Source organism: Platichthys flesus, chromosome 15, assembly GCF_949316205.1.
Source record: "Platichthys flesus chromosome 15, fPlaFle2.1, whole genome shotgun sequence".
Classification (NCBI taxonomy): Eukaryota; Metazoa; Chordata; class Actinopteri; order Pleuronectiformes; family Pleuronectidae; genus Platichthys; species Platichthys flesus.
In genome coordinates, this window is record NC_084959.1 from 14,292,373 (window position 1) to 14,315,064 (window position 22,692).

Genomic DNA, 22,692 nt, shown 5'->3' on the forward strand with positions numbered 1-22,692 from the left:
TCAATATTTAATTTACAATTTAATCTTTGCCATTATTTATTTTCTTAAATGATATATATATATATAATATAGACAGATACATAGATAGGCAGACAGATAGATGGATAAATACTGTAGATAGATTAGTTAGACCACTTTTTACTGCAGTTTCTATCAGTCACACTATTTTTGCTCAAAGAAAAGCACACAAAAGCACACACACATTTTCCACGATTCATGGATCTTGATGAAAAATAAAATATTACATGTTTCAAGGGCCTGATATTTATGAGTGTGTGCAATTTGGTGCAGATCCAGATAAAAATCCAGATCGTTTGACTTTAAATGTGGTTTCATAAGGGGACTGTGTAGGCCTCGGCAGATATATGCTCTGTCCCTCACTTGTTGATGTTAGAAAATGTGTACCCTGAAAAAGGTGTAGTTTTTTAGAGACTAAATGCAACGGCTTCATCCAGTTTGAATCTCTGTTCGTAGACTGCATATGGGGTGTTAGGGCTTGGCAGGCTTTCTCTTTGAATAGCTGACCAGACATTAATGTGTACAGATATGGATTAAATTGAATTAAAGGAAAGCCTTTCAGTCGAGACCTTATACGTTGTGATTGGAGGACTACAATAATTCACATAATTTTCATATCTATCAAACCATTCATACTGGTAAAAGTATTCCCTCTACAGAAGTATCAGCATTCATGTTTCTCCACTTCTTTATTGTTTTTTCCCTATGATGATTATCATCACTTTATATGTTGTAGGGTCAGAAAAGCTAGTTTCTTAAGAGCACACAGAATAAATACACACGGCCATAGACCAATGGACACACAACCATACACGTTTGCACAAAGGAGAGAACTCAGTTTGAGAATTTACATATTTATTATCTTATGGCTTAGCATCATTTAGATTGTGAGATATAACAACTCTGCTCCAACCAAGGTATCAGAGATCTGCAGGGGGAAGGGAGGGGCTGTGATGTCTTGCAGACGTATCTTAAGCAAAGAGCTGCTCCACTGATGGCGAAAAGAACAGCAATTAATATTTCCAAGCCTAAACTACTATAGCCTTGTGACTTTTCTATCACAGTCGTGCTTTCAGAAGCACTGTGACTCACAGCAAACCATCTGCATGGAGCTGCAACAGTCGCCTGTATACATCAGCGTGACATCACAGATTGGGTTCGGATGGGAGGAAGCAGCACAACCTGTTCACATGTACAGATGGAGCCGTCCTCAGCGTCTTCCAAATATCACATTCCAAAGCTGACTATCAGTCGTGTTTCCTTGCAACTTTCTCACGACTTTTCTCAAAGCTTGTTTCCATCCAGCGACCACCATCGAGAGATCGGTATGACATACAAATGTCATATGTTATTCACATCCCTGTTTCCGTCTCCAAGTGCAAAACTAAGTCATTGGTTTTTCTAATTTAAGATTCTTCACTATTATTTAACATCTTAGAATTGCACATTGTCATAGAATGTTTATACACTTTTCCACAATACCTTTATTAGACAACACATCGAGTTCTTCACAAGAAGCAAAACAGCAGGTGAAAATATAAACGAATGGATCCACTTCTTCTTTCCTTCTTTTTCACTAAAACCTTAGATCAAACAGAGATGGACAGACACACTCACGCACAAAAAAGACCCCACGAAATGTGCTGCTTTCGAAATCGTACTATTTTCTACTGAAAGCTTTAGACAGACACATGACAACAAGCATTGATTTGACTCAGCAGGAAAGCAACAGCCAGGCCAAAACAAACAGTACAGGGTAGGTCATTGCAGGGGTGGAAAAATCAAACGCTCTTGCAAAAGCATGCATTTATTTTTTGGCCACAAGAAAAAAGGAAACAAATAGTTCTGCTGGTTGAACAAATAGCTTTTTGCTGGTCAGGAGCAGCCTTGTAATGCATCTTTATCTGCAACAGGTCAATCTTCAATCTTCCATACAGAATCAAGAAGAGTGATGTGTTTATGTCCGAGGCCTCTCAGCCACTCTGTAAAGGTATTGTGTGGTGGAACTCCATAGGAAGGGCTGTTTTTTAAAAGCATTCCAGTCCAGTCCCTTATTCACGTGTGTGCAAGGTTTTACCCCGGCTGTGTGTATCCAGACGACAGCTGGATGAGATGGGGGGAGAGGAGGAGGGACCGGATGCATTGCACATATGCATCCACGCACATGCACTCACACCGAGCCCCTATTCGTTGGCCATGTCTGCGTCTCCCATCGTCTCGGCTTACATCACGTTCTCAAACAGCTGCATGGATCTCATCATGGTCTCATCCTGCAGAGAGTGAAGACGAGTCATTGTGACAGAATGATGGAATTGACTCACACTGCACTTTTGACACTGCAATACTGCACAAGGACAGCAGATATATATTCAACAAAATCAGTCATTTCTCTTTGCCCGTTGAACAAGACTGTGTCTGGAGGAGGTGTTAATGTTTAAATGTTTAAGTCCATTTTCGTTGATGACTCGAGTCATTTGATATTCTTTTAAACTTGCACACGTGAACATGATATATTCAAGATTCAAGATTTAACATGCAAGATGTGTTGTCCCACCAGCTATACATATTGAACATTGTCTATGCAGTAAGGTATATAGAGTAAGGCAGTAATACAAGTAGAAATAGACAATAGTAATATAATAAAAGTAATTACGACGACATTATAACAATAAATATATAATGTTATAAAAGTAAGGGCCGAATACTAGTTTCCTGATTGTGTGTAAGTTAAATGTTTTTTTGAACTGTATAATTATATACATTTGTAACATATTACAAATTCTTTAACATGTAAATAATGTTCTTATAATGTAAATGTGCATTAAATTCCAGTTTGAAATGAGTGGAAATACTGTGTGATCAATTCACTTATTTTGTCGCTTATACTTTTTCTCAAAGATCAAGAATGAATGTCTATTAGATGTGATGTTTTTTTTTACATAAAAAATGACAAGTACTGGGAACAGTCGTCAGTGTAACTTAATATTGACTCTTTAAAGTTGGCAGCCTATGGTTAAATAGTGTTTTCCTCGATGTTACATAGGAAATGAAGGGAATCACAGATGAAGGACAATACGTACCTCCTGACAGGCTATAACAAACTCCTCTAAAGTCAACACTCCATCTTTGTTTTTGTCCATTTTCTGGAAAAACAATGTGACAGAACAAAACGTGAATCTTCTCCAAAATGTTAATTCAATGAGTTGTAATTCTGCTGTTGGGGCAGTGTGTCAATTTGCCACAGAAACGAAAACACTACGGACTAATAATGACATAAAACTTCATAAGCTTTATCTAAGAACCAGGCAAAGTGTCTCAAAAAAGGCAGACAGGTTCATAACAGAAGGTACTGGAGTGTGATGAGAGACAATAACCTGTCACTGCCCCCAAATATATATGACATTTCAAAGATTAACTTCATTTTTAACCTGAAAGAAGGCGTCCACGTGCTGCTGTGGGACATCCCCTTTTAGTGCAGGGTAGGTGTACTTTCCCATCATGTTATAAATGGCCCTCACAATCTCAGTCATCTCCTGAAAGAAAAGAAGAATGGTTGACATAACGGCGGGACACAGAGACGAGACCCTGTAATCGCTGTGACAACGCGGTCTCACCTCTCTGTTTATGTATCCATCATTGTTAATGTCATACAGGTGAAACGTCCACTCCAGCTTTTCCCTCAGAGTCCCCCGCAGCAGTGTGGACAAGCCCATTACAAAGTCCTGGCAGCGACAGAGAAGAACAGCGGGACGGAATGGAACCAGCCTCTCAAAACATCACAGCACATGGATGTACGGTAACACATTTTTCTTACCTTAAATTTAATGGAGCCATTGTTTGTGGTGTCGAATGCGTTGAAAAGATAATGTGCATACATGCTTGCGTCTGAAAGCCACAAGAAACATAAACGTGTGAGGTTTTCTGTTCTCAGAAAGCTTCAGAGAGCAAAGAAAGATCAAGAGCATTGGACTTTACCTCCATGAGGGAAGAACTGTGCATAAATGTGTTTGAATGTCTCCTCATTCACCATTCCACTCGGACATTCCTGTGGAGGAGAAGATTAAAACATTATTCAGTGATTTTTATACTTTTTAATGTTAGTCACTATATCACAATTATTTAGTCTAAGTGACTTGACCGTTTAGCCAGCACTGGACTACCACCTTTTGTTTATTGCTTTATATTTGAATGTAACTCTGATACAAATTAATCTTTTTTAGCTGCTGCAAAAGATGAAAAGCTATTGTGTTCATTCATAGCATGTTTTTTATTCGTACATTCGATATTTAGTTGGACTCTTTGGCTGTGTCTCAATGCAGTGGCTGCATCCTTCAGTCGTGGGAGGGATGGACCGCGAAGGTCAAACTGAAATGTCCTGCCCTTATCACTGCTCCTTAGCAACTGAACAGACATTAGACACACCGAGAAATTTTGAATTGTCCTTGCGCTCTTTTCATTTTTGAGAAACTATTTGTCACTGACATGCAATGAATACGGGGATATGCCGGGACAGGAAGGTTCCACCCCCCTCGGAGCTTTTCAAAATGGGACAGTCTAGTGCCACCTTCATCGGCCGACATAGCTTTTTGTGTTCAAGGACTTTTACTCTGTTTTCCTTGAGTTCGTTTTTTGGGATTTGCATCTTGGTTGTTTTCTCCTTGAGCTAAGTAAAGATACTTTCTTCTCATTCCTGGTATGTTGGCCCCTTTGTTGTACTTTGTAACTCTCCTCTGGTCTTTCACTTTTCACTGCAGCCTAATGTGTCACACATTTGTCTCATTGTCTCTTACTTCAGTATTTAATCTTGTGTGGCAGTTAGTCTTGTAACTTGAAGTACTACATTCCAGTTTAAGGTAAGACATGTTTTGTCTGAATTTTCAGTCATATGAGGCGAATAATGCTTTGTGGATAGTTTCTCTTGGTTAAGATTGGTTCATGATGAGCATGGTTGCTTGATGACGAATATCTGTGAACTTTGTTATCACCATACTTTTAATTTATCACCACGAGGTATAATTTTTTCTTTCGTGTGTAATCTCAAACGTAATCTCCTTATCAAATCCGAGAGTGTGTGATTACATTCTTGAATCCACGATAGAGGATCTGCAGCTCCTGTTTGGAGAAGTTGGTCTGGGCCTCCAGTTGCTCGAGACCCTCTGGTCGGTGAGACACCATCGTCATCTCCAGCTCCTCATCGATGCTATCTACAGGGGAGAGAGAGGGCGAAATAGAAATAGCAGGAGATATTTATAACATGTCGTGACAACTTTAATCTTTGTTAAACTTGTGCTCTTCCCAACCTTTAAAAACTGTAATAAGCAGGAAAGTGAAAACTCAGCAAAGCTAAACAATGTTAACCCGGCAGGAAACATGTATCGAGAAATGATTAGGCAGCAGAAACACAGGCGAGTGAAGCGGCCAAAAAGGTGGATAGGGAGACAAAAGTGGAAAGTGCGTGTGCTCGACAAATAGATCCCCCCGCAGGAGTTGAGGGACTTTATTAATGGCAACACAGTGTTAAGTGTCGGCCGCTGTGGAGACAGATGATGGTTAATGATGTGAAGAGTCATGGTTGTGCTGTGGGCAAGGTTTCGTCTCTGTGACTGTCTCCAGCTGCGGGGCAGCACTAAAATCACTGACATCCGGCTGCGTGCACACAGTCCACACACACACACACACAAACACAACTGAGTTCACAAACGTGAGCAAATGTCTGAGAGGAAACAGCCACATGACCATAGCTGGGAAACACTTGTTCTCACACAGGCCGCAGAGGATGAAGAAATTACATGAAAGTGTCAACTCTTATATTGGCCGAGCTGCAGATTTACACTTGGTCTGTGGTCCCTTTTAAATCCATACTGGGCCCTGAGATATATAAGCGATATATCTTCTTCTCCTGGAGAACAAATGATATACTATGATTTATCCTTAGACGAATTCTTATAATAAATCAAAACCCCATTAAATCCACTGTCGCAGCTGACCAGCGAATCATCGATGACTTGACAGATGTTCCCATGCATGCAAGGCCAGCTGTGTCCGCATGGCTGCGGCTCAGTCAACCTTAAAAAGGAAAAAAAATAAACGAAAAGCTGCAGATTAAATATAATGTAATACTCCTGCCAGTTGGAGGTTGGCGATGACTCATTCAGGTGTCAGGATTAATCCTTAACACTGAAACTGTCTCCTGAATCATGCATCACCTGCCAGAGACGATCTTAATCTGAACTTGGGATCCATCATCCGCTCTTAAGCAGTTCCCGGAAGCCCGATGCAGCCGGAACCTAATGCAACGATAATTTCTGTACAGTAGGATGCAATTAGATTCATTTGTTTCCTTGTGGGGGAATAATTACTGTGATTGTTCAAGATACAATCCATGCACATTGGTCTCAAGTATCAGAAGCACAGCTTTGTTCTCTCCGAAGCCTCTCTATAGCGTAACGTTATTTAGAGATAATTTCACATAATTGGAAAAATTATAGATATATTCCACATATATAAAAAAACTTGAATGTAGACACATACTATCTGTAAAATAGTGGGGTTCGTCTCTGGTTCGACTCCACGGAGAGACAACAAAAGACGAACCTGGATTGATCTGTCCAAAAATCCTAGAGTCTCCCTACCCTGTCTAGAGCCCCTGAGCAAGGCACCTTACTCCCCTAACATCTGCTCCCCAAGCCCCGTACATGGTCGCTCACTGCTCTGTGTGTCCTGCACCAGATGGGTCAAAAGCAGAGGTTAAATTTCCCTACCTGCATGAGTGTGCCTTTGCATGTCTGTGCATGTGTTTGGGACTAATAAATACATCCTAATCTTAATCTTAATCTTAAAACTAATTCCACAAACGTCTCTCTGTGGGATGTTTATCTCGTGATAGCTCAACAATGTTTTTTCTCTCTGAAGCTACAGCTTTATGCTTATTTAGAAATAATGACATAATTAATATCTTCCAAATGTATGTTTATACGCACACAGCCATTTTAATGAGAATATTATTAAATCCCAACAGATATAGAGATATGTTGTTTTCAATACAGTGCTTACTGACACTAATCATCTGATCACACGTCAATTGCTTTCTCTCAACCCGTCCTCCATCTTCCTCTGAGCTCCTGGTGCAATCTTCTTGACGGTTGTTGTCATGGAGATGAATAGACATGATAAATGAGAGCAGTGCTAAGTAAATTAGGTGAACGCGATGAGGAGGGGGAAACAAAAGGTGTCAAATACAATTTCTACATTTATTTTTGGCCCTGGGAATAAAAACACCATCACATGACTTCCAAAAAACAAAAACAAAGGTGTTGTGTGTTCTTTGTGCCCGGGACACTTTCTTTCCTCCAAACGCAGCAGTGTGATCGTAAACAGATGAAATCAAATGGAGGTGAGGAAAAGAAAGAGCCAGAGGTGTTGATCAGAGGAGGAGTGAGATATGGAGGTGACAGAGTGTGGAGAAAAAAGAGAGGAGCCAACACATGACAGAAATAGAGTGCAATATGTCGGGAGAAAATAGGAAATTATGTGGGATTAAGTGAAAAACAAGCACAGGAGAAACTAAGGGATGAAACAGATCCAGTGTTGAAGGCAGGATCCCTGATGTAAATAGTTCAACAGCTGCTCTGCACACAAACACTCATCAACACGAGCCAGAAGGGAAGTGTCACGCCATGACGTGAAGGAGATAATGAGAGGAATGTGTCAGGTGCTGCTTTTCCACAGCTCTGTTACGGCTCTGTCGACAACAAAACACCAGTGCCGCGGGCCCAACTGCTCCTGGAACAGATTGGATTCAGCGCGCTCATCTGGTGTGCGGCCGCGAAGGCCCGCCCCAAGCTACGCCAGAGACAAGGTGTTTTTTGACATAAGGGAAGTTAATAAAATGAGTGGTAGTGGACATCAACTTGCAACAACACAACTTTGTTGGTGCCAAATTGAGCGTTAAAAAAGAACCTGATTAAGACTGGATAAGACACTGACATGTTGACAGCATTTTCTGATCGCCTTAACCCAAATAAGATCATACTTGGAATAAGCAGCTATCAAAATGAGATGTGGAACATTCCTACCTTAGACATACATACGTCTCAATTTTACAAGAACGTCCTATTGGAGATTTTACTGCATTTTGCGACATCAACATACAGCAGCTCCCAACTGCTTGATGACACATGTCCTGGGTGTTATAAAGATTTAAAGATAAAAAGGGGTAGCGTCTTACATTACACTATTTCAGGCTGGTGGTTTAAAACCTGTGGAATGTTGAAGGACGTGATGCCAGTAGACCCAATGACCTGAGTCATAGTCGCACAATGCTGTAAGCAACTTATGTAAACACCCTAATCAAAATAATGCCTTATTCAGAATCGGGTCAATAGTCGAATATTGGTGTCCATGCAGTCAAAGATGTATTTGCTACCACACCTTGAAGTACTGGGCTCTCATCTGCTTTCTTGTTGAGAGTTAATTAAGATTGACCTTACACTCACTGTATGGTGAAGTGACACCTTCCTTGCTTATAGCTGAGAAGATAAACTTCAACAGCTGGTCTGACTCTGTCCTTGGGAAACAAGATCCGCCGTTAAGCATGAATAAAGCTCAGTAATTAATAACTAACCACTAACCCTAATTATTAAGATGCATTTATTAGTCCCAAACACATGCACAGACATGCAAAGGCACACTCATGCAGGTAGGGAAATATAATCTCTGCTTTTAACCCATCTGTGTGCAGGACACACAGAGCAGTGAGCGACCATGTACGGCGCTCGGGGACCAGATGTAAGGTGCCTTGCTCAGGGGCACTAGACTTTTGTACAGATCAATCCAGGTTCGTCTTTTGTTGTCTCTCCGTGGAGTCGAACCAGAGACGAACCAGAGACCTTCTCTGCCCATAGTCCAAGTTTCTGCCACTAGACCACCGTCTCGCCCATTATATTAACTTTCTTTGATCCATAAATTCAACGACCTCCCTATGTCAAATTGTATTTACTTATATGGCCCAATATTACAAATTGGTGTTCACACAAGAAAACATTGTGCACATGGCGCTAGTCTTGTCCTGATGAAGAAAAATCTTCCTGTGCAGATGTTTAATGAAAGATGGCTGAATTTCTAATAAGTGCTCAGTGGTGAATACATTTCATTTACTTGATTTACTACATAGCTCTGTTGGCAGTGAAGAACAGTACTGCAAGCAGTAAAACCAAAAACCCTCAAGTACAATAGATGCATTTCAGTGTTTTAAAGGAAATGGGAGGGAGCAGAAAGCAGTGTAGGTCACCATAAATCATGTCAGGCCGCCCCCAAACTCTCAAGGTTTACCAGAGACATGATCGCAACTTCCAACCCAAAACACAAGAAACATAAGAAACATATTCCTGCATATAAAAGGCATCAAAAGATGTAAGTCACAGATTCCCTGACAGTAACTAAATCGATTTTGAGAGATATGGACAGTGCCAGGCTGTTTCCACTTATTTCTGGTCCTAATCCAAGGTAATATGAATACATTTGTTTTTCCCAAAAAATCAAACTAGCCCTTTTGTATCTGACAATATTTTTCTCTACACAAATTGTAGCTGAAAATGAAACAGAGGATTTTCCTTCATTCTGTGACATTCAAAGTTGTGTTTTGATTCTGAAGCCGCAGTCTTTACCTGGTGACGTATCCGCTGAATCCAGATAGAAATCTTTTCATTTAGACAAGAATTAAGGCTTGTCCTTCACATAAGGGTTTGCAGTACACTATTTTATATCTTACAGACACGTTGTTACTTGTATCAGGCTTTGATCTTCCCTTCTAACCACTTTCCTGCTCTGCCGTACTTATTTTTCCTCCTGGGAATCTTGCCATATACCTCTCCATGCTTGGCACCGTAACGCAAACATTAATGGAGATAAAAAAAGAAACAAGTTGACCCCTGTGCATATCTTTTTTTCCTCAATAGCTTTTTGAGACGCTCTTATCAGAGCAAGGACGAGTAAGAACAACGGTGTCAGAGACTAATCGCTGTGTTTGCTGCCTGATCTATTTTATCTGTATCTCACGCTGCTATAAATTCATCATTCATCCTGGCTGAGTATTGTTCACACGCTCCTATCATGCCCCCCCCCCCTCCCCCCGACAACCCAGTCTCCATGACAACAGGCTCCTCAAGCATAAGGCCAAGGAGGTATGATATGTGAGCTGCCTGTTAATTTGCACGCCCGCGCCTGGACCCCTCCGTTTGCCTCCCATTTCGCAGTCGCTCGCTCACTCGCCAATCACGTCCAACAGGCACGCAAACAAGACACACACACAAACACACACAAACACACTCACACATACACACACAACCATAATGATTGAGTCAGGGTCAGTGATATTGCTGTGGTTCTCAAGGACATCCTACTCCGTGGCACTGTTATCTCTCCATCGTTACCACAGCACACGCTCTACCTCACAGCTCAGTGTCAGTGGACGACTTGGAATCTCCTCATCACAATCCTGCTGCCTCTTCCCTTGAGGAAATATTTTTCATAGTAAAAAAGTGATGTTTTTTTTGAATACCTAAGATATAGAATGTTGCATTGATGCTGTTGTTTACAGCACTTTATATTTACATTCAGTTTAGTATCAACTGGTTACATACATGTAAATGTTTTTTTTTGAATGTGCATATACACAGAAAAAGACAAAACAAACATACAATATATCTTAATTATTATGTTGAGACTGTTTTCTTTCTTTCTGTTTCTTTCAGTTTAATCTATCTTTCTGTGGTTCTTTTGTCCTCTCTCCATCTCTCTCTCTGACCAGTGTCGACGTACCTCTGGACGTTGTCCTCTGCTTGGTTTGCATGGTCAAAGTGCCCACCACTGCACCCATGTTGTCACCGTGGAAACCAGCCCTGGTCAAACGACCCAGAGAGTAACAGTGTGCTGTTTTTTCAGGATTTAGTTGTCCTGTCGTCGTCCTGTCTTTATCTGCCTCCGCCGCTCTGTATCTTAAAGGGGCTTTGCCCCGGTTGTATCTCCTCACTGTCTTCAGATCTTTCACTGGAGGACGCTTCTCGTCTTTGAGCCGATTCTCTTGGTTTCTGATTGCTCTCTCCAAACACACGAGCTGCTCCTGCCTTTCTGCGCCACTCCCTCTCTTCTGTGCCTCACTCTACTCATCTGTCAGCCTTCCCCCCCTCTTTCCAGCTCCCTTCCTGCTCATGCCCTAGTGTTATGGGGGAGTGCTCGTAATTAATTCAGTAATAACAACAGTGACAGGTGAATGGTATCAGATAAAGGACATTCATTTAAAGCTGACACATCTCAGAGCTCCAACAATCTTTCATCCTTATTTCCTGCTCCTAATCATGACTTGTCTTTTCATTTCCACTAACACATGTACACACACCCGGCACGATGTGTTAACGGTGCCTATAGTCCGTTACCATTTCAAATACGTCCTCTGCCTTGTCAAGCATGATCTGCACCATAATGAGCATGTAGATATTTGTATAGGCTGCCCACTTGTCTGTGTGTGTTTGTGTGTGTGTGTACTCGATCTTTACTAGCATATCTGTTAATGTGGCCAATGGACAATTACTTAGGTACAAACAAGAAAATTATGTGTCAATGAATATCCATGGTACGACTGTGTGCATTGAGGGAAGGAAAGCTGTGGGCGCGACTAATGTTAATTAGCCTGCGAGTGCTCAGTAGTAAGAATCAGACAGGGCTGTTGGAAACAGAGGTAAGTGTTTATGAGTGTTGTTTTCTGCTTAAACAATATTACTCACAGCTGTAGACTGGGATGCTCCTATAAAAGTAACCGCTATGGTCTGTGTGAGGTGCATGGAATGGAGCACAAAGAAGATGGGAATGTCTTAAGCATAAGTATGCACTGGCTGCAGACCAGAAATGTAAATGCTCTCCCTGCATCGCTCCGTCCATATGTGTGTAAGTGACGGCTCCTCTCTTGGTTTAAAACATTTATGCGCTGCCTTTTAGAAAACCAAAATGCTGTTTCAGCGTTCCTGTTTCTTGAAAAATGCATTCAATCCCTTAGCATGAGCCGTTACAAGAGCAGCCATGTAAAAGGAATAAAGTGGCATAACAGTATATCAGTATATCAGACATAAGATTTGTTACATCATGGGTTTAAGAGCTTGAACACTGTAGTCATTCAAAAATTGAATATTTATCACCTCATAGTTAAGCCTGATCTATGAATGCTGTTTGAATAGGGAGAGAATAAGTCCTCATAATGTGAATCCTTATATTTCGGGGTAACGACCGGTTTGGCTTAGGTAAGTTTAAGTTTCAGGTTAAGTTAAGGTTTAGGGTTATTTTAAGGTTAAATGGCTAGGCCAGAATGATTAAGGTTAGTTAGTCTTTATGAAATCAATGTAATGTCCAGTCTTTTCCAGCATAGAAAGACAGATCATGTCAGGACCAGTGGACCTCATGGGGACCAAAGCCTGATCCGAATGAGGCAAAACATAATTTCTGAGGTTGAGGTTACGAGGTAAGGTTAGGGTTTGGCATGAATTGTTCACTATCAAGGTTAGGGATAAAGTTGTCCTGTGGCTGCAAACGTGGAGTTGAGGTAAGAACTTGTTTTGCACCGATTGATCAAACGCAATTCAATAATTTAATAATGATGGATCATTCTAATAAACAAACAAAGTATTTTTCCAGTTTCACATACCACTTTTTCTTTTAGGATCAATTTACCCCCATTCGAATTCAGTCACATGGATCAAATATGCTTTCACCACCACACATCCTTTCACCCACATGCATCTCATTTAGCTATTCTCCCTAAATTTTTCTACAAAATATTAATTACACTTTAATTTAATTCAAACAATCTCCCCACAGTTTACCCAAGTTTTTGCATTACTTCCTCTTCCATTCAACTTGAAAAGTCTGACCCACACCCTATAGCCCCAATCCTTACTTTCGCCGGGGACACAACTTTTGTCCCAAAAAGCATAAGCCATCCCCATTTAATTGGTATTTAATCAGAAATTTTTCTGTGACAGAAATATACACACATTGTCAAACACACACAGGATTCAAGAAGAAACCCCATGTAATCCCAAATGTGACAGATGTGTGCCATCTGGAACTGCCTTCCTGCACCGTATCACTCTGTACTGTGACATGCATCAAGGACACCGAGCTGGAGTCTGACTTCATAATCCCTCTTCTTGTCCCAAGTGCTTGAGCTTCACACGTCAGCTTCCATCAGACAAGTGAAAAGTGTGTCAGACGTGCTGCATGACTTTCTTATTCACTGGCATCTGAATTTCTTACATCCTCTCACTCTCCTGCATCTTTGATCATCTTTCATTCATTTCATTATTCCAGTAGAGGTGAAAAAATCTGTGATGGGATGTAATACATTTATTTGGTTTCTATACTAAAGTATATTTTTCCTGTATCTTTTCTTTACTTCAGTAGGTAGTTTTTCTCCAAACAGCCAGGCGTAGAGTAGGAGCATAGCATTTATTCCACATATAACAGCAAATATCTGTACTACTCTGTGACACTATACTTTTGTAAATCATTACATTACGTTTCACATAAATTTGTTAAATATATTTTTTGCATTTTGCTAAATAAGACCCCGCTGCAGCAGCATCACTTAGGAACCCCCTTTTGGAAGAGACTCAGCCATGATGATGTACTAGACATTAGGGAATAGGCTACGCTCAGCAAGTAGTTTTTATTCTAAAAATATATTTACAAGCAAGCAGTTACTTCTACTCGAGTAGAAAAGCTTGTATCTCAATACATTTTTTATTTACTTCAGTAAAACGTTTGAGTACGTCCTTCAGAGAACATCTGACCAAAACCATTCTTTCAATTAGAAGTAAAAGTTTATAATTTGAAATAAAGTAAAAATTATCTCTCCTTCCTCTCTGACAGGAGCTGGCTCTTCCAGGGCTGAGCATTGTTTCTTGGTCTATATACGAGTTTGCATTAGATTCATTAGGTCTCAACAACTCCCTTCTTCCCCATGACATTTCTCTATCCGTACACTGCATATGATAACTATTTGCATTAGGAGAGATAGGCAGAGAGGGGCAGCAGGATGAATCAATGTGGAAGGCTACAGGTTTATAAAAATGTTATATCTCTCTCTAACATGTGGTCCCTGACATGGGACAAGTCGGGAATTACCTGTTAAGTTGTGGGACTTGGTTTTAACATATAAGTGAAAGTCATGGATGAATCACTGAAGCTTCTATCAACATTAAAAAAACAAGTACATTTATTCATCAATCTGTATCATTTGTCCAGGTCGCCTTTTTAAGACCTTTGATGAACTAATTTCTGTATTGATAGTCTTGAGGATTGTTTTTCAGTTGTTTGGTTTTTGATTATATTTGTTCCTGTCTTACATTGCCTTGTGTATTTTCCAGTTTTTGTCTGGTTTCCTGCCTCCCCTCTAGCGTGTCTTTCACGTGTGCCTCCTTATCTCCAACTGTGTATTTAGTCTCTGTCTCCTTCCTCAGATGACCTATTTTCTTACCAGAGTTTAACATTCTTGGATTTGCACTTCCTGGTTTTGTTTGCATTTGGGTCACTGCAGCTCAGTAATAAATGTGACCTTGAATGTGCAAATAATGAAATCTGCTTGTCTTTGGACTGTGGGAGGAAAATGCAGGGCTCAGGGTTCAAACTCAGAACTTCTGTTTGTGAGGTGACCACTGCACCACCGTTGCAAATAGATAATTAAAGAAAATTCACAGATAAAATAAATAAATAAGTCATCATCTAGGGCAACTTTTCCTTGTTTTCTATTGTTATTATTTTGGACATTTTTGGTTGGACAAAATAATATAATATTTGGCAATTTTTAAATATGTATCATCACAAATACATTTCTATCAGTAGTGGGAAATGTGAATAGGATAGTTTAAATTAAATCTCAAATTTTATTAGTTTTTTAAATAAAATATAACCTAATATGTTACATTAAAATATTCAATATTCTATATTCAAAATAAAATGTGTGGTTATCTCTCCACACTGTACAAACGTTCGCACATACGTGTTACAAAAAACACATATATTCTCAGAAAAAAATATACAAGTGACTCCATGTGATTATATTTAAATGGTAAATTATAAATGCACAGTATTTATATAGCACTTTGGTTTTCAGTCTTATCGACCACTGAAAGCTTTTAACAAGACAATGCAGAATAGAGGAGAAGGGGATCGAACCACCGACCTATTGGTTTGTGGACAACCCCCCCTCCTGCTTCTCCTAAGCCGCCCAGAGCACAGAGGGAAAAGGTAGCAAGTTCTGAGTAAGCACACTGAGGAAACACTGTGCAGACAAAGCTGCAGAGCACTTATCAAGCTCTCACTGCTTTATCAAAGGCTTGTAGTGCGAGTCTTTGGACAGCAGGTGGCAGCAGAGTATAGTCTTACTAATAAACCAGCTGCTTGAGCCTTTACAGCACAATTTGCAACAACATGGAAATCTGGGCAGAATCTTTAGTTCAGTGCCACACAACTCAGCTGTCAACACATTGTCCACTGCATCAAATAGCCTCACCTGTTCCTTATCAACAGGGGATTCTGTGTCGGACCAGTAAAACAATGAGGCTGGAATGAATTACTGTGTGGAATAAGACACAGGGAGAGACAGGAGGCAAGAGGTAAAAATAAATCTAGAAGGAGGCGGTTACGTAAAAGACTGTAGTGAGGCGATGTAAAAAATTAAAAGCAGGGACACATAGTCAGCTCCTTGTTCTGCTTTTACAGCTGCAGAAAGAAAGAAGGGGGGGGGGAGGGAGAATGAAAGGAGAGAGTTGGGTTCACAAATGCAGCGTGGCGCATGGGACAAATGCTGCCTTAGTTTTGGTCAGAACATTAAATTGATGGTGGTACTGCAGGAGTTGAGTTGTGACCCTGCCTCTGCAGTGTGGGACGCTGTGACTCCCGCTGCAAGGTTATGCACTTAGAGGACACATGTGACTTGTAATAGCGAGAGACAGGTGCAGCACGAGTCCGGATGAGTGGGTTTCTGCCTTCACCTTTCGCTCCTGCTGTTTCCGATGAGTCGACAGGAAAGATGGTGCATTGAGCAAAATAACTTTTGGTTTCAAACCAACATTAAGGTAAGGTCACAAATCCCAATTTTTAAATTTAAACATAGGGCTGGGCGACAAAATGATGAAGATAGTTATCGCGAAATAACCTTTCCTCGACATGATCGATACAACGTCGAAAGAATTAATACCATCCATGTTTGGACAGACACCACGTACATACAATGATAATGAGAATAGCGCCGCCCCGAACCAATCATGTGGCTGGAGTAGAGTTACAGCCACGGCAGGTAAGGTTGAAGGACACAGCACAGAGTGAAGTAGCAGCACCCAGAAGCAGAATACATGCTTATGTTTGGGCTACAGATGCCATGCACACCAGTACGTCTTATTTTATTAAACATAAAATGACTGTGTCCAACGGACACAGCCCAAGACGAGGTCATCGTTGAGAAGAAGGGTCTGAGGAGTTCGGTAGTGTGGAGATACTGTGGCTGCTTAAAGTCTGAATTTTTTTTATTTTTTACCGAGTGAAATAGCTATTTGATTTAGATTGTTGTATACAATACTGACGGAAATTTGAAAAGTCGTACCATTCTTTGCATATCGCCCAGCCCTGGTTAAATGCTTGACAGATTCTAGCGTTTTTCTAAAAACCCAAAGCTATTGTGACAGCACATGTGGAGAAGATACAATCCATGCACTTACACTGTGTGTTATTCATGTGGTAATGTAGCACACTGTACCTAAAGCTTGCTAACGTTTAGTAGGATTAGCCTCTAAAAGCTACATTTCAAAGAGCTTCGACTTTTTTCTTTCTGGGGTCAACACCACGTTAACGCATTCTGACAGAAACAATCAGAGCACAGAAGAAAAATATCCAAATGCAGAGGATCAATCCAATCCGGAAACACTTTTTTCAATTTGTCCTATTGTCCCTCCTTCCCTCAATCAATCCCTCGATCCCTCCCTCCATTATCTACTATACATCCCAATCTCAGCTGACATTGAGGGAGAGTTGGGACAAACCCTTAGCAGGTCGCCAGTGTATCACAGGAAAAACAATCATTTACTCTCACATTACACCAACGTACAGTTTAGAGTCTCCATTCAGCCAGGCCGCAATCTGCATTTGTTTGACTGTGGGAGGAAGCCGGAGCATCCGGAGAAAACATGCAAACTTCACACAGAACGACCACGGCCAAGCTGGGATCCGAACTGGGAGCCGTCTCGTTTAACAAAGACAACCCCACAAAAATGGTTTCTCATTACATCTCAGTTTGTTATATTCTCACAGATCATTACGAAACTCTCTCCAAAGCAACAACGTGAAACAGAAGTGTAAAGGACAGAATAATGACTAATAGGATATGCATATGCAGTGCATGTTGCAGAGTTTGTAAGAATAGCCTTCTAAAGGTTAACACGCATAGTTTCACGCTTCATGTATATGCATGTAATGTAAGTGTGTGCAGGCAAGTGTGCACGACAAACCAAAATACAGCAGATACATCAGTGCTGGAGATGAGGGGCTTACCTGACATAGCTCGCGTGTGCAAAACTGAATATGCATGTGTGTGCATATTGTCACGTCTTCCTCCATGCATATACAATAGCTGCTGCCATGTGCAGAGATGATGCTCGGAGACACGATTAGGATTAAATGGTGCAAAGAAAGGATTTTTATCAGGAATGCAACCTGCACACTGAGAGGACAAAGGCAACGGCTCACACTCTACTCCTACAGTGTGAGATCAACTCTTTTCTATTCTGTTGTTACCTCAGCGAAGGAGGCGATATTTTCACCCCTCTCCGTTGGGTTGTTGATTTGATTGTCGGCAAGATTATGCAAAAACGAGTGTGTAAAGCTCGGTGCAGTATTTCAGGGGACTGTTGGGCCTTGGCGGAGGTACACTCTGCTCTACTGAGAGCCCTTCTAGTTTGAATCTGTCTTTTATGTGTCCAACGATAACGTAACAGTGTCCATGGTGCATGTAGTACAGCTTTACAAGACCACTGCAATTAAATGGAATGTTTATAACATAAATCAAGCATAGGTTTTGTGTTTATTTCTGGTTAAAAACATAGTTAAAATGTACTTTTAAAAGGGATTATGAGCTAAATTGATATGATCCAAACATAAACAAGCACAAACTTGCAAGCTTGCATTATGCACAGTGACTCCCAGATCTTTCAGCATGTGAACTTGTTATCGAACATTATAGAAGTTGGGTCTGAAACTTTTGACATGTTTTGTTGTACATTAGACTCAGGGTCATTCTTCATTAATCAGCAGGCCTGAACATTGGGTTAACAAAACATCGATGTAAATATAGATTTTCTATTAAGCTATTGTTTAACTCAAACTTCTTATATTCTCGGGGAACAGAAATTATTATTTGATCCTTTATATCCTCTCGTTATGCATCTAACTGTCATAGTTAACTTTTCAGATGGAATTCTACTTTTTTAGTGGGTTTCTTTGCATTTATGGAAACAATTAGACTGCCATCAGTACGTTATGACACAATAAAACACAAAAGCCTTAAAATACATATATTATATCTTATGTGTGTCTGTATCATATTTTTAATTTATGTTTATATTAATTTATATTTTTTCAGGTTGCTTCTTGAGGCCCTTTTGTTCTTTAATATTTAATGTATTGTAAGCTTTCTTGTTTGTGTGTCAATACATTTTAAATTAATAAAAATAAAAGCTTGAGCAAGGTAATCTGAGATATATCAGAGATACATTACAACAGGAAGCTACAATAGCACAATTCACACTTTGAAACAGAAACTGTACATTACACTATGTACTGTTGCTTAGTTATAAAACTACACACATTACTTTTAATGTTATGAATTGTAAAACTTTAAAGAATGTCAAAAGGCAACATTTTACACTGCTTCCAACTTTGTATTTTGACAAGAGGACATAAACTCATTGAAATGTTATTATAGTGTAAAATAAAGATATGGCCACTGTGCTGCAAAATCCATCTTATCGTGAAGTAAAAACAGGTCAGGCCCATGAACTGTGATCAGCAATGCACGAAAAACATTTAGGGGGTGAAGAGACCAGACGCTCAATAAAATTCACACTTCATTTCACACACTGCTTATCCTTTGAGAACACAGAGGACAAAACTGCAGCCGTCCACAAATAACGCCAGAGAGGCGGAGGTCACGGTGAAGAGCAGTTTCCCTCTTTGTCCTTCTAAAGGAATTTTACTTTGGTAAAAAGCCCAAATTATTTAAAACGAGTCACCTTGCAGCAAGTCAAGAAAGATTATAATTTGTAATGTAAAAGGATGGCGGGGTGCACAGTCCCTCAGTTTTTAGACATTACAGATGCGATGAATGACCTAGATTGTCAACCCGTGCAGCCATGAGTAGGCAGCATTACTTTCAGAATAGCACAGTGGACAACTTCTCCTGTTCAGAGTGTATACTGTAGTTTCACTCTCAGCTGCTTTCACCGCACTTTCCTTTCTGTTGTTTTTATTCTTTGAAATAACAGATGCAAAATGCATGATGCAATATAATATTAATACTGGACAACTACCAGAAGTGTCCTATAGTTTCTATAGATTTGAACAGTCATAACAAGGTGTCAATTGTCCGAGAGTCTGCTCCTATCATCAGTATGAAGATGAAATGGGGAATACTTTGGCTTTGAAGCGGTGATATTGCTGCCCCTGTCAGTTGCATTCATGTTTCATGTTTTTGACAGAAACTAGGCAATGCATGAATAGGATCATTAAAAATAAAACAGGTTCAGCGTTCCTCTTCAAAATCGCTTGCTGCACTGGAAATTGAATGATTTGCAGCTATATAGTGACAGGATCCAAAGGTTTCTAGATGGAAAGTAAGCAACTGTATGTATTGGAGCAGTGTGTGTGTGTGTGTGTGTGTTTGTGTGTGTGTGTGTGTGTGTGTGTTTGTGTGTACATTTTCACATTTTAAGACATGATGGGGTTTCTGCTGTGTTTTATCAGTCGAGACTGACACTCAGCCGCACTCTGACTCAGCAGTTATTCTTTTGCTGCTCAGGTGAAAAGAGACTTTCAACCACAGGGTGAAGAGGTCAAGAGGAAAAAGTCGGGCTTCAGGCCATAAATACCCCCCCTCACACACACACACACACACACACAAACACCCATGCGAACACACACACAAACTAAGAGGTTGATGAGTTAGGTGAGTTTGTTTGTACCGGACTGTATGTGGAGATTTTCTCCTAGAAAAAGTCATTTAGAGACAGAATGATCAGGTGATGAAGATGCGGCAAAGAGGCCCCGCCCGTGCTCTTGCTTGACCAATTGTGAATCCTTGATGGTTTAGCCCGTGTTCTAATCAAATAACTTATTAAAACCAAACTTAATGGAAAAATGAACACTTAAACAAACATCAGTGTGATAAGAGCAGCCTTAAATTCCCAGCTTTGTGAAAAATTACTGCGACATTTCACTTTGGCCCATGCCCCATCCACGTACATGGAGGAGGTGTGGTTTATGACCTCTACTCAAGCCTACCATCAGGGGGCAATTGATGCTTTGGCTTCACTTTTGGGGAGCTGCCGTGCCATCCATCTGTTTACAGTCTTTGGTCAGCACCACTTTCTGGCTGCAGTGTCACCACAATTACAATTTTGTTTTTTGTCATTTCAGGTTGTTTTTATCACACTGATGTTAGTTTTCCAATAACTTTCATTTTAATTACTTCTTTGATGCTTTAAAAAATGGAGACTGACTCACAATTCTAAAAAGCATGTGCAGTTATTCTCTCTCAGCCAAAATTCCAAGTTGGCAATCCTTTTGAACCTGTAAGGAATTTGGCATCAACAGCAGGAATCCACGGACCCAAACTACCTGTCGGTGGTGATGACGGGAAGTATTTTCTTGGCACAGTTTGGACCTCTCAGTACCGATCAATGTGAGAGTTGTTCCTGACCCTGGCCTGCACAGTCAGCTATCCTAATAACCACAACCCTGACCCATTATAAGTCTGGGCCACAGTTAACCCATCTTCTACTGGCTGTTCCCAGCATTACAATTTACCGTATCCCAGCAATAATGGTGTCAAGCTGAACTTCAGTGACTTTCCCAGTCATCAGATCTGAATCCAGGAAAACACTGTTGATATGTGGTAGAACAGGAGATGAGCTAAATCTGAGGAAACGAAGTGATGCAATCATGTTGACGTGCAGCAGAATCTCAAAGGAAACTTTACAACACTTTCTTAATTGAGTCCTGACCTTGTCCACTCGGCTGCAGTTTTGCGCTGTGTGACAACACCAGTAGATGGAACCAGCAGAGATTAATACTTAATTTAAGGTTAGCTGTAGTCCTCTCACATCCCTATATAGTATCAAATCACAAGATGGGAAGTGTGTATATGAACATCTGAGTGAAAGGGTGTCAGAGTAAAGAGCCACAGTACCTTTTACGAGGGTGCCTGAGACCAATCTCTGCAGGGACTGGATTAACTTGAGCACCCCCTGCCTGCAGCGTCTGGTACAGCCAGCCATCCTGAGGTAGAGGCAGGGGCCAATGGGGCAGATGGGGAAGGGGCTTCACCACAGACAAAAATGCTTCCTCCAGTGTATTTAAAAAAAAAAAAAGGGTTGAACTTGCAGATGCTCCTTCAGGATGTAAAATTGCTATAGTGTGGAGCACAATCCTTAAAGCGAAGAGGAGTCGGTCTCAGTAGTTTTTGTGACATACATCATGATGAAGGTGAAGGTGAAAACGAATTGGGATAGTTGATCAAAGTGAAGTTTCAACTGGAGATTAAAAACAAACAGTGTGTATTCACTTCCACATCTACCTGTGAAGACACACGTTTCTTCACTCAGTCAGAATAAGATGCTCCCACGCCCAAAGACACAAAATCACAAGCACATCCGCGAAGTTTAGAAGCAGGTATGGCTGGAACTGCCCAAAGGAGTCAGATAGTTGGAGAGGTTGGAGGAAAAATACCGTCCTTTACATCAAACAAAGTTGTGATCGATGAGGCAAAATGAGTCAGACGATAAATTATTGAATGTCCAAGAAACAAGCAGTAAAACCTTGTCCACTTCTTTCTCTCCTCCTCCTCTGTTGTTTGTCTTCTGATCAACCGTTTCTTCCCCTGCTCTTTGTCTCTTCTTCTCTCTTGTAGTCTTGAGAGGTATCAGTTCCTTCCTCCCAGCCTGTACGTTTCCTCTTGTTCTCTGCAGTGAGAGCCCTGCGGCTGTGGTCTGTGGAGAAGCTCTGCTCTGGCGCTCTCAGCAGATCTGTACTGCAGAGAGCAACCACCACCGCGTGCCCGCCCTCTCTCCTCTCAGTTCCCTCCTCCTGTCGTACATTGGTGCCTCCTCAGCCTCGGGCAGTCTCAAGCTATTTCTTCTACCTTATTCCAGAGCCTTTACACAATTCCACACACCATTAAAAAGGAGATAAAAAGGAGCAGGTTAAAGTTGATGGTTTATAGCTGGAGCCCACATCTTTGTGGCAAATGTATTTCTCAAGTTCATAGGGCCTGCAGCGTTTTACTTTACAATCCATAGAAATTATCACAGGGTATTATTAAAATATGTCCTCTTGCAAGAAGTAGAACTGAACTTTGTTTGT

General features: G+C 40.7%; 1 protein-coding gene across 2 annotated transcripts; it reads right to left on the reverse strand.

Moving 5' to 3' along the window:
- Positions 1-856: 856 nt before the first annotated feature.
- On the reverse strand, positions 857-22,311 carry kcnip1b (Kv channel interacting protein 1 b). Of its 2 annotated transcripts, none has more exons than XM_062405433.1 (8): positions 21,521-22,311; positions 5,098-5,222; positions 3,994-4,063; positions 3,833-3,903; positions 3,633-3,740; positions 3,447-3,551; positions 3,099-3,161; positions 857-2,288 (listed from the first exon to the last, which is right to left on the reverse strand). In XM_062405433.1, the coding sequence occupies exons 1-8, from the start codon at positions 21,606-21,608 to the stop codon at positions 2,241-2,243; spliced, it is 678 nt and encodes a 225-aa protein (XP_062261417.1). In that variant the 5' UTR covers positions 21,609-22,311; the 3' UTR covers positions 857-2,240. The 2 variants fall into 2 exon arrangements, with proteins under 2 accessions (XP_062261417.1, XP_062261418.1); XM_062405434.1 differs by lacking the exon at positions 21,521-22,311 and adding an exon at positions 10,837-11,141.
- Positions 22,312-22,692: the final 381 nt, after the last annotated feature.

Coding starts and splice junctions, on each gene's coding strand:
- kcnip1b (XM_062405433.1), bottom strand. CDS start 21,608: ATGGCTGGCTGTACCAGACGCTGCAGGCAGGGGGTGCTCAAGTTAATC. Junction 3,904..3,993: donor ACAGTTCTTCCCTCATGGAG/GTAAAGTCCAAT, acceptor TGTGGCTTTCAG/ACGCAAGCATGTATGCACAT. Junction 2,289..3,098: donor TTGTTATAGCCTGTCAGGAG/GTACGTATTGTC, acceptor CACTCTCTGCAG/GATGAGACCATGATGAGATC.